Source organism: Dendrobates tinctorius, unplaced genomic scaffold (assembly GCF_039654945.1).
Source record: "Dendrobates tinctorius isolate UK_male_01 unplaced genomic scaffold, ASM3965494v1 ptg000093l, whole genome shotgun sequence".
NCBI classification, from domain to species: domain Eukaryota; kingdom Metazoa; phylum Chordata; class Amphibia; order Anura; family Dendrobatidae; genus Dendrobates; species Dendrobates tinctorius.
The window spans coordinates 15,841,534-15,855,869 of record NW_027361761.1 but is presented as its reverse complement, the minus strand read 5'-3'; the positions used below and the strand labels follow the sequence as shown (position 1 = coordinate 15,855,869).

At 42.2% G+C, this 14,336-nt stretch overlaps 1 protein-coding gene across 2 annotated transcripts in view; it reads right to left on the bottom strand.

Moving 5' to 3' along the window:
- The window catches only part of LOC141098578 (cytochrome P450 2C5-like), a 60,089-nt gene that overhangs the window by 18,891 nt on the left and 26,862 nt on the right, over positions 1–14,336 (bottom strand). For both annotated transcript variants that reach the window (XM_073586483.1, XM_073586482.1), the window contains 4 exons: positions 7,685–7,847; positions 4,621–4,770; positions 3,551–3,711; positions 324–500 (listed from right to left, as the gene is read on the bottom strand). In XM_073586483.1, coding sequence (XP_073442584.1) covers positions 324–500; positions 3,551–3,711; positions 4,621–4,770; positions 7,685–7,847 — 651 coding nt within the window. The remainder of the gene's footprint in view (positions 1–323; positions 501–3,550; positions 3,712–4,620; positions 4,771–7,684; positions 7,848–14,336) is intronic.

Here is a 14,336-nt window from a genome sequence, read left to right as displayed (position 1 = left end):
TCCTATCTGAAGAGACAATTTGCATATTTCCCAGAGGAGCATTGCAGCTTTAAGTCTCCTCATGTCAGCAGGCTTAGCATGTCAATCTCTGCAAAGAGAAACAATACTTCTTGGATATCAAACACCATCTGAAAATACACATTTATGAATATAGGAATATCCCTTTAAGGAAATGATATTGGGGAATAGACATGAAAAAATGAGTAATTTTATTTCCAGTCACACCGTAAAATGAATAAGAATAAAAAGAACACTGTCAAAATGGCAACCGCCACCGTGAGATATGCTAAATTAGAAACCCAAGTCGTCTCACATTTCTTTACCTCCTTTTGTTTCACTAGGAACGAGTCGATAAGATTCCTTTGGTCATTGACATCCAGTTCTTTCTTCTGGTTGGTGAAGGTCTCTCGAATAAAAGCGTGCAATTCATCCACATTCCGCATCACTGTTTTGTGGACTGTGGAACACCAGGTCATCACTGTTGGAAATGCATTATATAGCTGCAGAGAGAAAAATTGATGAATTGATGAAAAATAATATAAAAGCTTAACAGAAATAGACACCTTTGCAGTTAATATATCTAGTGTTCAATTGTTTCTTAAACACAACATTCCGCAACTCTCAAAGGCTAGGTTCACAAGACCGATTTTCTCTCCAATTATGCTATTATGATATTCAAATTTCTCGGATGTAGAGAAAAAAAAGTTTCTCTAACTTCTACATGCAGCATGACCGTGAAAATCGGACCAAACTCTGATGTCATGTGCGACCTGATGTCTACAACAGACCCACAGGCCTGGCTGGTCGAGTGCCATCCAATTATCAGAGTCAACTCATTCATGCTGCAATTTTTTCCCTAAGAATGATTCAGTCTGATGAAAATAATCGGATGTGCACTGCCTCATTGAATATTATAGGCACAAGTGCTATCTGTCAAAACAATGGATAGTAAGCGTCTGATTATTATGGTCATCTACACGAGCCCTAGTGCTAGGGTCCCATGACCGATTTTTTCTCATCTGAGAAAATCTGTCCGATTATGCTAAGTTATGTTATGTTAATTTGAATAGAGTGTGCTCCAATTTTTTTTGAATGTGGAGAGAAAAAAATGTTTATCCATCTTCTACATGCACGTGAAGATCGGACCATGCTTTGATGTCATTCGAATGCTGTCTGATGTTTTAGATATGAATGGATGAGTGCCATCCGATTATTGGAGGAAACTTGTGCATTATCGGAGAAAACTTGTGCATACTACAACTTTTTTCCTCTGATCAATACAGAAAAACAGAGCAGGCATGTGCGCTGCCTCATTGAATAACATGAAGATGAGCTCTAGCCATCAAAGCGACAAATAGCACTCATCCGATTATTACGCTCATGTGCACGAGTCCTAAACCTGATTCTTTAAAATGTCCTACAACCTTGCTGATGTTCACCCTGTGCATTTCTTTTACATAGCTTTTTGCTCGGCTTTCTCTCTTTTCTCTTAGTGTTAGAGATAGCAGAAGGGAGGGAAAGAGACTGCAGACGGTATATCAAAGCATAAAGAGATTGCATCCAAGTCTTGAGGGAATACTGTTCCATAGGCTATAGATAATGAGGAAAATTCAGATAACACTATTTAGAGGTAGAAAAACAGAGGCTATATATTGTGTATGAGTATAAATAAATACAATAATCTTTAATAGTATGTAAGGGAAAGAGGGAGAAATCACAAAGGCTTTCTTTGTATATAAAGAAAAGATTGAACTTATGGCAGACCATGCAAGGATGAAGAATTAAATCGCAGCATCAGTGTGTTAGCACACATGAAAAAGATTCCATATTGACTGTAGATCAAAATCAGAGTAGAAATACATGTATGCTGATACATGAGAGACCTAGTGGAGGCAGTAGTATTCTGATCACACAACCACTTCTCCACTGTGTATGACATGCACATGAGAAAAATGTTAAATCAGGAGCAGACTGCACAGCAGAATATCATAACATTGTAAGGAGGTGGACCGGATGGTGGGCGCCTGCATGCCTGGTCAGGCAACTGAAGAGGCTGCGTCCTCTGTTTCCGCGGGGAAACCTGAGGGAGGCGGACCTTCCCCTGCTGCAGGAGGGAAGGAGAAAAGAGACAGAGTTTCCTGCTGAGAGGAGGTGGCGTGAAGAGCTGAGGAGAGCACGCTGACACAGGGGGAGAGGAAGCAAAAGCACACGCTGCAGGAGAGATTGGCGTCAAGTAAGTGGAACGTGTAGAGCAGAGGGCGCTCTATTTCTCCGACCCTAGTGTGCTGGTCCTGTGACAGGTTGTGCTGCTGCTGTCCAGAATAGAAGCTGTGGTGCTGGAGAGATTAGCCATGCCAGCAGTAGAGAGCGGAGAGTGCGGAGCCATCTCAGCAGAGTGGATCGTGTGGAGCTATCTCAGCAGAGCGGAGCCGTGTCAGCAGAATGGAGTGAGTGAAGTAAAGCCAGGTGCCGTACACTAAAGACAGTGAGTGCCGCACCTGCTCTGCTGAAGAGTGATTGCATACTCGAAAGAGCCCTCCGGCTGAGGACTGAGAAAGGCAGACAGTTCGCGATGAGCACCCTTTCTGTGAACGTGGACCCGCTAGCCTCCGTGACCGGAGGAGACTCCCCTGACAAGTCGGAGACAGACGCTAGTGCCTGCATTCCTGACGTGCACAGTGACAGACCTGAGCCCCTGAGAGTAGTAGCTGGACTGACCGTGGAGCGCGGCATCGTTCCTGTGCTGACACGCTCTGAGTGTGGACTTGTGACTAAGAGTGGTGAGAGCAGGATGCCCTTTCACTGCCCAGCATCCCCCGGAAGCCGTTTCTTTATCGTGGACAGAGACTTGAGAGATTGTATGTGCCGCTGTTGCCTGTGCCACCATTGGAACCCTGAACTTCCTCGCAACAGAAGACTACAGTCTGATAAGTTTAACTCTTTATTACTGAACTCTTGTTCATCCCTCACCTACCCTGCCATCCTTCCAGTTCTGCCCTATTCCTTACCGTCACCCTACAATCCCTCACTCCCTGCGTGGTGTACGTCCCCCTGTAAATAAACCTGTTTGATCCTTGCTCTGCCTTCCCGTGCGTGACTGCATCCCGCGTGCCTGCAGGTTATTACAACATCATGGGAGTGGACCAACGAAAACAGCACTCCAAAGGATCAAATACAGCAGTGGTTTATTTCACCCAAGCATTTGAAAAATTAGTTATGCTTCAGCCTTTCAATAAACCCATTATCAAGCTTGAGGTCAGAGTCATGTCCCAATTTCAACTGTATTTGAGTATACAGTAATCAGATAACGTTGAACTTCGCTAATAAATAGTGTTGAGCGGCAGTACCAGAAATTGAGCAGCATTGAGAGCACTTAATAAGGTTAATGCAATGCTTGACCCCTTCTTTCTGCTGATTGTTAGGTAGCCTGAAACTCAGACTTCGGCCAATCACATCTTAAAGTCCTATTAAAAAAAATAGTAATACAATGTCATTGTTCTATCCTTTGAAAGCCTATCCTTTGAAAGCAGTATGGAATTGAGCTGCTTACCATTGCCATCGGGGTTCCTATTAATTGCAAACTTTCATTAACAATCTTTAATAATTTTAGAAGTGTGGGATCTTCATAATCAAACCGATTACTCAGTAAGATGGAGACGATTATGTTGGCTACAGCAGCATTTATAATCTTGGTGTTATCGAAAGGTTCGCCTGGAAATACAATGAGAAGACAAAGGTCTTAATATTTTAGCTACATCATGTAAAGTATGGGATCTAGGAATGCTTCATGTTCTATTGCATGGCATAAGTGCCCACCAAATTCATAGGTCAACCCTGCAGCCTCTGAAAAATGTTTGTCGGGCTCCCAATTGTTAAAAGGATATCACTTTCTTTAGAGTGCGGATGTGTCTAAAAGGTATACAGAAGTACAGAAGCAGATTCATTCAAGCCCCTCTTTCTGAGAGCATGAAGACATCAACTATTATGACTAGCATCTGGTAGTTTGTGAAACTTGTTGGAGATGTTTACTTGGTGCCAAGGATCTCTTAATCTGATGCCTCTGAGCATTTGTCACAGTGATTGGACCTCTACTGACCAAAAATTGATGTTATAGTCTAGCTGTACCAACATCAGCTATGCCAATCTTCAGTGTGAATACTAAAGAATAAGGGTAAATCCAAGTTGGAGTATGTCAGAGATGACCAAATTGATTAAATGCATTTGAGATTAGGTTCAAATTTGAGTCGAATTTTATAAAATTCGCAGGTCCCGGTGAACTCAAGCAATTTGCAATACTTTTCTTAAACGGTATAGAAGCCAAAGTAAGCAATACAGTCAACAGATATTTTAAGGTGACTTGACTCTTACTTAAAGAGGTGGACAATGAGTAGAAAAAATATATTTTTTTTAGAACCGGTTCCCAACTAGGACAACATTTATCAGTAAGTCTACTCTGATATTTCGCAAACAGTAGATAAACTCAAAGACTTCAAGCAAGTTTTGTCTGGTAGACACAGAGCTATGAAGGTACATGAGTTGTATATGACAATATTTTTTTTCTTCAACTGAAATTTCAGATATTGAAACAAAACACAAAATAGGATGGAACCTCTCACCAACCTTTATAAGATCTGATCTTCTCTACCAAACAATCAGTTTCTTCAGAAATCTTGTGTTCGATGGCTCCTTTCCCCATTCCAAAATCACGAAGTGTTGACAGAGTAAACCGTCTCATCACTTTCCAGTTTTCATAGTGAGCGAAAATTACTCCTAAGGACATGTTACACAATAAACAAGGCAAAAATAACAGATACAGTCGATAAACAATACAGCAACTAACATTTCCTATTCAGAAATTTGAGATTCAAAAATACTTGTGAATGGAAAAATGATTTCATGTTTATATAATGTCTTCTCAGGTGGCCATTTATGAACCAATTGCTCAATTTCTGCTGCCACCTATTACAGAATTATCAATTTCTAATCAAAATAATATATTTTCTTTTTACCGATTTCAGGTGAAAGATGTAGTAGGTGTTGGTGAAATGGAGTAGAATGAAGATATCACAGTATCTTATTTAAAGCATGAAAAAACATATTTTTTGAACTACAAGACGCACTTTTTTCCTTTAGGAAAGTGGGAGTGAGTCTTATATTCCGAATGTACTTACCAGGAGTGTGGCGGCAGCAGGAGTCGGACGATTTTTCTGGCCCTGGGCTGGGAAGAGCTGCAGGGTGACGCTGCAGGGCGATGATCTGACCCACATCCCAGGCCGGTGCGGCAGGTTTGGGAGAAGAGATCTCAGTGCCAATATCTCAAACTGTGCATGTGCCACCTCTGGCGGTCATTTTCCCTGAGGCCAATGCATTGCAGCAATGGATGTGCGGGGGCACCAGACTTTCACAAAATGTTGGCAGAGCCTCCACACCACTGAGCTGCACCAGCCTGGGATGAGTGTCAAATCATCGCCATACCACTGAACATTGCCTGTGACTCCACTCCATCAGCACTGCCAATCCCCCCAGTAAACTGAATTCGGACTGTAAGACGGACCCTCATTTGACGCATTAATTTTTTTCCCTATTTTTTTCCCTATTCTCCTTCCCTATTCTCCTTCTCCTCCTCTTTGGTCAGACCTCATCTGGAATATTGTGTCCAGTTTTGGGCACCACATTTTAAAAAAGACATCAACAAACTGGAGCAAGTTCAGAAAAGAGCGACCAGAATGGTGACCGGTCTGCAAACCCTGTCTTATGAGGAAAGGTTGCAGGATTTGGGAATGTTTAGTTTGCAAAAGAGAAGACTGAGAGGAGACTTAATAGCTGTCTACAAATATCTAAAGGGCTGTCACATTGTAGAAGGATCAACTTTATTCTCATTTGCACAAGGAAAGACTAGAAGCAATGGGATGAAACTGAATGGGAGGAGACACAGATTAGATATTAGAAAAAACTTTTTGACAGTTAGAGTGATCAATGAGTGGAACAGGCTGCCACGAGAAGTGGTGAGTTCTCCTTCAATGGAAGTCTTCAAACAGAGGCTGGACAGACATCTGACTGGGATGATTTAGCGAATCCTGCTTTGAGCATGGGGTTGGACCAGATGGCCCAGGAGGTCCCTTCCAACTCTACGATTCTATGATTCTATGATTCTATGAAAATTTTGGCGTGCGTCTTATGGTCCGCTGCGTCTTCTAGTCCAAAAAATATGGTAAGTCCCTGTAACTTTACCCAATTATTTTACAAATCAATAATACACTGGAAAATACGCAACTTTATAATCTATTTTTTCCGAGAAATCTGCTCTTGGACTGATCATTTTCAATTCATGGGTAAAATCTGTAATCAGTGAAGACAGATGTTCATATAAGTAGGCCCCGTCTCACATAGCGAGATCGCTCGCGAAATCGCTGAAATATCACCGATTTTGTGACGCAACAGTGACCTTGCAAGCGATCTCGCTACATGTGACACATAGCGGCGACCGGCGATGTCGCTGATCGTGATCGAATGTCCCAAGTCATTTTTTGGTCATTGGTGTCCCGTTGGCCAGCATGCAGCGCTGTGTTTGACACCATTACAATGACGAGCGATCTCGTTAGCGACTCAGAACTCACGCTATCGAGGGCTGACTCGTCAGAATAGCTGCTGTGTGACAAGGTCCCAACGACACCGAGGTCGTTATATGGATCGCGGTATCATTGCTGCATCGCTGAGTAGATCTGCCTGTTGAGCAGCTTACTAGCGATCATGTAGCGACGCACCAGCGATCCTTAATAGGTAGTACCGTTGTCGGGATCGCTGGTGCGTCGCAATGTGTAACGGTACCCTGATATAAGTATATCAATTACAAATCACCAACTATGATCTCCTGCTGAGAGGGAAGACATTCTGCTGCAAGTTCTCCTTGGACAGTTACAATTCTCCACAAAACTCTATGATCACCAACTGTCATCTCCTACGTCAGTAATGGGGAAAGTCTGAAATCATTAAACATAGATTTTATCCATGAATTTAGAATTTTGAGAATGAAAGATTAGTTCTGGGGGAGAAAGAATCGAATTTATCTGATATATTACAAACCCTTCTTATCTTATTTTCACATGTACTATTGATTTATATTAAAAAAAAAAAAAAAAAAAAACCCGAAATGGTTATTCTTTAACCCTTTCCTGACATGGCCAATTTCCATTTTTTTATTTTTTCGTTTTTTGCTCCCCCTTCTTACAAGAGCCATAACTTTTTTAATTTTTCTGTCCACGTTGACGTATAAGGGCATGGTTATTTTGCAAAGCATATTGCAATTTTGAATGGTACCATTTATTTTTATCCCATACTGTACTGGAACACGAGAAAAAAAAAATACAAGTGTGATGATATTCTGAAAAAAAATGCAATTCTGACATTGTTTTTATGACATATATTGTGTGATAAAAATAAAAATCGCAATATGATTCTCCTCATCAGTACGGTTACAGAGATACCAAACTTGGCAAGCTATTTTTTTTTCCTTTTTGATTGAGAAAACAGATACGGGGTCCCTAGGTGAGGACCCAGACAAGCTTATTGGTTGGGGATTCACAATCAGAACGGAGATTTTTTAAAACAGACGTTTCTGAATTGAACTGAACAAGGCAAAGAAAAACTTCCTTCCACCCATCTGTATTTATCTTATGTCCATTACCGTGTCCTTTTGATATTTCGAGAAACATTGGCACATTTGGTCTTCCCAAAAATTCATCTGCATGATTGACCAGGGCGTCTTTTACAGCCTCATATCCGCACAGGACAACAACTTTCTCTACTCCTAATTGTATGGTATATATGGGCCCATACTTCTTAGAGAGCTGTAAATTTAAGAAGAGATAGCGTTATCTAAATTTCCAGAAATTCTAATAATCCGACATTTATTTTTGGAGCCAATAATCTGATTACCTAAAGATCTTTGTACCATCCCATCCTTTACTTATGCCCCAGCAATAGAGTCTACTCATGAAGTAAGACAATGCGAAAAAGCAGCTCCCACCTTGAAAACTGCTGTTGCCCTTAAGAGTACTTCAACATTTGTGTTGGTTAATTAGGACACGGAAGTCTTGCCCCCCAGGTCTACCTAAAAATTGGCAGAATTAAGATTGTGCTAATTCCTTAATAGGGTACTCTGATTTGGAAAATGCATGGTTACTTACAGTAACATTTACATTTTTGTCACAAAAATTTACTTTAGACTCAATTTTTTTTATTGTTTTTCCAAGGGCAACAGGAAAAAAGATCACAAAATTACCCCATATGTGAAGAAAAACCACTGCTTGGGCGCATGAGGGCTTGGAAGGGAAGGAGCACCAATTGACTTTTTAATACATGGCTTGCAGAAATAATTAGCGAACGCCATGTTGCGTTTGGAGAGCCCCTGATGTGCCTATACAGTAGAAACCCACCACAAGTTGTACCATCTTGGAAACTAGACCCCTCAGAAAACTTATCTAGATGTGTGATGAGCACCTTAAACCCCCAGGTGATTCACAGAAGTTTATAACATAAGACTTGTAAAAAAAAATCACATTTTTCCTACTAAAATTTTATTTAAGGCTACTTTCACACTAGAGTTTTTTTGCACTGAAGCGTTTCGTATGCATTTGCTTATTTTATGCGCATGCGTTTTATCCAGTTTGACTCTTAAAACGCATGCGTTTTTAAGCGCTGACGTGCGCATGTCCATGTGCATGCCAGCATTCTCATAGGCTGTAATGTGATTTTTTTTTGCACATTCCGTGCATTTGTTCGCACGTGTTTTTTTGACACAGGTTGGGCGTGCAAAAAATGCAACAGGTGCGTCCAGCGCGCATAGGCGCACACTGCAAAAAAACCGCATGCGCACAAACATGCATACAAACGCTAGACAATGCGCACCCATGTTAAACATAGGGGCGCATTGCGCATGTGCATGGTTGTGCACGCAGCGCAAAAAAACGCTAGTGTGAAACCAGCCTAAGCCTCAAATTTTGCATTTTCACAAGGATAGCAGGAAAAAATGGACCCCCAAATTTGTTGTGCAATTCTTCCTAAGTACAAAGATCTGCCGTATATGGGGGCTATTGTTTGGGCTCACGGAAGGGTGCAGAAAAGAAGGAATGACGTTTTAGAACGCAGTATTTGATGTAATGGTCTGCTGGTGTCATTTCTCATTTCAAGAGCCCTTGATATACCCAAAAAGTGGAAAACCCCCACAAGTGACACTATTTTGGAAGCTAGACCCCTCAAGGGATATATCTAAATTTGTGGTGAGCACCATAAATCCCCAGCTGCTTCACAGAAGTTTATAAAGTAGAGCCATGAAAAAAATTCACTCAAAAATGTTATTTTAATCCCAAATTTTTTTATTTTATATTTCTCCTGAGTACGCTGATTCCCAATATGTGGTCAAAAACTACTTTTGAGGAACAGTGCAAAGCTCAGAAGGGAAGAAGCGCCATAGTGGAGTGCACACTTTGCTGGACTAGTTTGAGGGTTCCATGTCATATTGGTAGAGCCCCTGAGGTGCCAGAACAGCAGAACGCCCAATTAGAGACCCCATTTTTCAAACTACACCTCTCAATGAAGTTATCTAGGGGTGAAGTGATCATGTTGACACTACATGTGGGTCACAAAATTACATTTTTACCACCAAAATTTAGTTTTAGTCCCAGATTTTAAGTCTTCACACAGGGAAATGGGTGAAAATAGCATAGAAATGTGCCCCATAATTTCTTCTGAATGTATATATACCCCATATGTGGCTGTACAGTACTGCTTAGCCACTCGGCAAAACTCAGGAGGGACTTCTCCTTCCAAACACGGCGAGTGGAGTTTATACCAAAAAATTCTATTTTGGTCTCATCTGACCACATGACCTTTTCCCATGCCACCTCTGGATTATCCAGATTGTCATTGGTGAATTTCAAATGGGCCTGGACATGTGCTTGTGTGAGCAGACAGGCCTTGCGTGCCCTGCAGGATTTTAATCCATGAAGGCGTAGTATGTTACTAATGGTAATATTTGAGACTGTGGTCTCAGCTCTTGTACCAGTCTGGTTCGTGACCTTTCTCAAAATAATCCTTACTTCACGAGGCGAGATCTTGCATAGAACCTCAGACTGAGGAAGATTGACAGTCATTTTGTGCTTATTCCACTTTCTAGTAATTGTGACAACAGTTGTTGCCTTCTTACCAAGCTACTTTCCTATTGTTCTGTAGCTCATCCCAGTCTTGTGCAGGCCTACAATTTTGTCACTGGTGTCTTAGACATCTCTTAAGTCTTGGCCAAGGTGAAACAGATTGGAGTGCGATTGATTGATTGATTGTGTGGATAAGTGACTTTTATACAGGCAATGAGTTCAAATAGATGCAATTAATACAGGTAACGATTACAGAATAGGAGAGCTTCACAAAGAAAAACTAACATGTTTGAGAGGCAGGATTCTTGCTGGTTTGTAGGTAATCAAATACTTATTTCATGAAATAAAATGCAATTTAATTATTGACAGCGGGTTAGGAAAGTATTCAGACCCCTTTAAATTTTTCAGTCTTTGTTTCATTGCAGCCATTTGGTAAATTCAAAAAGGTTCACTTTTTTCTCATTAATGTACACTCTGCACCCCATCTTGACTGAAAAAAACAAGAAATGTAGAAATGTTTGCAAATTTATTAAAAAAGAAAAACTGAAATATCACACGGTCATAAGTATTCAGACCCTTTGCTCAGACACACTTATTTAAGTCACATGCTCTCCATTTCCATGTGATCCTCCTTGAGATGGTTCTACTCCTTCATTGGAGTCCAGCTGTGTTTAATTAAACTGATAGGACTTGATTTGTAAAGGCGCACACCTGTCTATATAAAACCTCACAGCTCACAGTGCATGTCAGACCAAATGAGAATCATGAGGTCAAAGGAACTGGCCAAGGAGCTCAGAGACAGAATTGTGGCACGGCACACATCGGGCCAAGGTTACAAAAGAATTTCTGCAGTATTCAAGGTTCCTAAGAGCACAGTGACCCCCATAATCCTTAAATGGAAGATGATTGGGACCACCAGAAGTCTTCCCAGATCTGGCTGTCCTGCCAAACTGAGCAATCGTGGGAGAAGAGTCCTGGAGAGAGAGATAAAGAAGAACCACAAGATCACTGTGGCTGAGATCTACAGATGCAGTAGGGAGATGGGAGAAAGTTCCACAAAGTCAACTATCACTGCAGCCCTCCACCAGTCAGGCCTTTATGGCAGAGTGGCCCAAAGGAAGCCTCTCCTCAGTAGAAGACATATGAAAGCCTCCATAGAGTTTGCCAAAAAAACACATGAAGGACTTTCAGACTATGAGAAATAAGATTTTCTGGTCTGATGAGATGAAGATAGAACTTATTGGTGATAATTCTAAGCAGTATGTGTGGAGAAAACAAGACACTGCTCATCACCTGCCCAACACAATCCCAACAGTGAAACATGGTGGTGGCAGCATCATGCTATGGGGATATTTTTCAGCTGCAGGGACAGGACGCCTGGTTGTAATTGAAGGAAACATGAATGCGGCCAAGTGCAGAGATATCCTGGATGAAAACCTCTTCCTTCCAGAGTGCTCTGGATCTCAGACTTGCCGAAGGTTCAACTTTCAACAAGACAATAAACCAAAGCACACAGCTAAAATAACAAAGTAGTGGCTTCAGAACAACTCTGTGAACATTCTTGAATGGCCTAGCCAGAGCCCTGATCTAAACCCAATGGAGCATCTCTGGAAAGTCCTGAAAATGGTTGTCGACCAACATTCGCCATCCAACCTGACGGAATTGTGCCCAAAGAAGAATGCCAGGGGTCCCATAATCCAGGTGTGAAAGACTTGTTGCATCATTCCCAAGAAGACTCATGTCTGTACTAGCGCAAAAGGTGCTTCTACTCAATACTGAGCAAAGGGTCTGAATACTTATGACCATGTGATATTTCAGTTTTTCTTTTTTAATAAATTTGCAAAAATTGCTACATTTTTTTTCAGTCAAGATGGGGGGTGCAGAGTGTACATTAATGAGAAAAAAATGAATTTATACATTACGTACCCACTGTATGAAAAAATATTTTCTGTTTTTTATTTTTAGATTCTGTCTCTCACAGTTGAAGTGTTCCTGCGATAAAAATTAGAGACCTCTCCGTTCTTTGTAGGTGGGAAAACTTGCAAAATCGGCAGTGTATCAAATACTTATTTTTCCCACTGTAGGCGGCTTACTTTAAATAGCTGCTATATATACAGTATTAAGAACACATGGGACATGCACAAAAATGAACAGGTCAGTAGGACAATGTTCACACCACCCAAAGACTGAGACACAGAAAAAACACACAGTATGACAAACGTGCATGAATACTCTGTTGTAAAATATATGTCACAGTAAGCAGCAAGTGCTAGTAAAAGATGATAACAAAACAAGGTATTTAGTTGATACGTTTTTTGCAAAAAATGTATATGAAGCCACTCCTCCGTGTCATGGTATACCCTTCTTGGAGCAGTCCTATCTAATGTATTTAAACCTGATTATGTGAACAATACCTTCATGAGCAGGATTCAGAAAGGCACTGCCCGGTATGGGCACACTGTGCAAAATGGCTCTTTATGTGCATGTACCACAAGAGAGAGGCGGGAATCTCCCAAAAGCTTGCATGAGCAAGAAATTAATAAATTAAAAACACATGGGACATGCACAAAAATGAACAGGTCAGTAAGACAATGTTCACACCACCCAAAGACTGAGGCACAGAAAAAACACACAGTATGACAAACGTGCATGGACAGCCCATGGAAGAAGCCCACGTGAAGCACTCATAGGGGCGCATTGTGTGGTGGTCCTGACAGCAAATGGGTGAGCAATGACTTTGAGGTTATGACATGAGGAGGATTAGCAGGCGATTATTTTGCAATTCACACCCCACTGGGGGATTATTTCACCTATGCTGATTAGTATCCTGGGGCCTCTGGAGCATAATGGCACTGGCTTTAGATATGATAATTCTGTTTGCTGTTAGCAGCCCTGCACATAGTTGCACCTTAGTCTCTCTGTAACGCATTTGTCATATTCATGGTTGTTATGTCTACATATTTTATACAGTCTTTTGTGAATAACAATAAAATAATGAAGCAATTTTATGGGTGGATTTAGACTCCTTTTTTTTGGTTGTCTATATATGTATTGGAGTTTTCCATGGGCTAATGCCCGCGTGTGGTGTAGATTATCAAGCATTCACCACTATTTGTGATGATTTCTGCTGCTGGGATTTTGTATTTGAGGCTGAGTCAGAGACTAGCATCCGTGTCCACCGGTGGCTCTGCACGCCACGGTGTACGTGCTCAACACCCCTCCATGGTCAGTGTCTATAGTGGTGTCCGCAGGTGCGACACCACGTGCTCAGAAGGTCTAGAGGGACTCCGACCCCGTATCCTTGGGGCCGAGTTCCGTGACCACATTCTGAGCGCCCCCTTGACGAGCTCTGTGAGTGATAACAGACTCCGGCATTTAAGTTTCGCAGTACTGCGGCTCTGTGACGTAACAGAGTCCGCTCCTGATCACACCGGATGACATTATCCCGCGTGTGACCTTTTGTATACCGCCATATACATCCGCCATTACTAAGCAGCAATTTACCACTTCTGCACGGTGGACTCCGGGCTGTGAACGCACCTTACTATCATTATATTATTTGGTGCGTTCCGCCAGCCCGTAAAATTATACTAGCGCCAGGGTCTGTCTAGTAATGGCGGACGAACAGCGACTGCTGCAGTACATCCTACAGCTGCAGGGCAGGTTGGCGGCTCTCGAGCGTTCAGCCTCAGCTGCGGAAGTTACTGCAGTCGCTGTTCTGGCGGCCACGGAGGCTTTCTCCCGTGTGACCACTGCCATCCCTGCCCCGACTTTGTCCCGCCTCCCGAGAAGTTCTCAGGTGATAGTGCTTCTTGTAGGGGTTTAATGAGCCAGTGCTCTATACAGCTGGAGCTGCTGGCAGCATGATTCCCCTCCTAGCGGGCTAAAGTGGGATTTATAATTTCCCTCTTGTCGGGCAGGGCTTTGGAGTGGGCCACACCGCTGTGGGAGCGTGGTGATCATGTGGTACAGAGTGCCTCGCAGTTCTGGGGCACTCTGAAGCATTTCTTCCTGGGACCACGAGTCACCCATGACACCGCGCTCCGGCTGCTGGCATTGTCACAGGGCTCGTCCATGGTCAGCCACTTTGCCATCCAGTTCTGGATGCTGGTCTTGGAGCTAGAGTGGCCAGATAAAGTCCTCATACCGGTATTCTGGAGAGGTTTGGCTGACCATGTGAAGGAC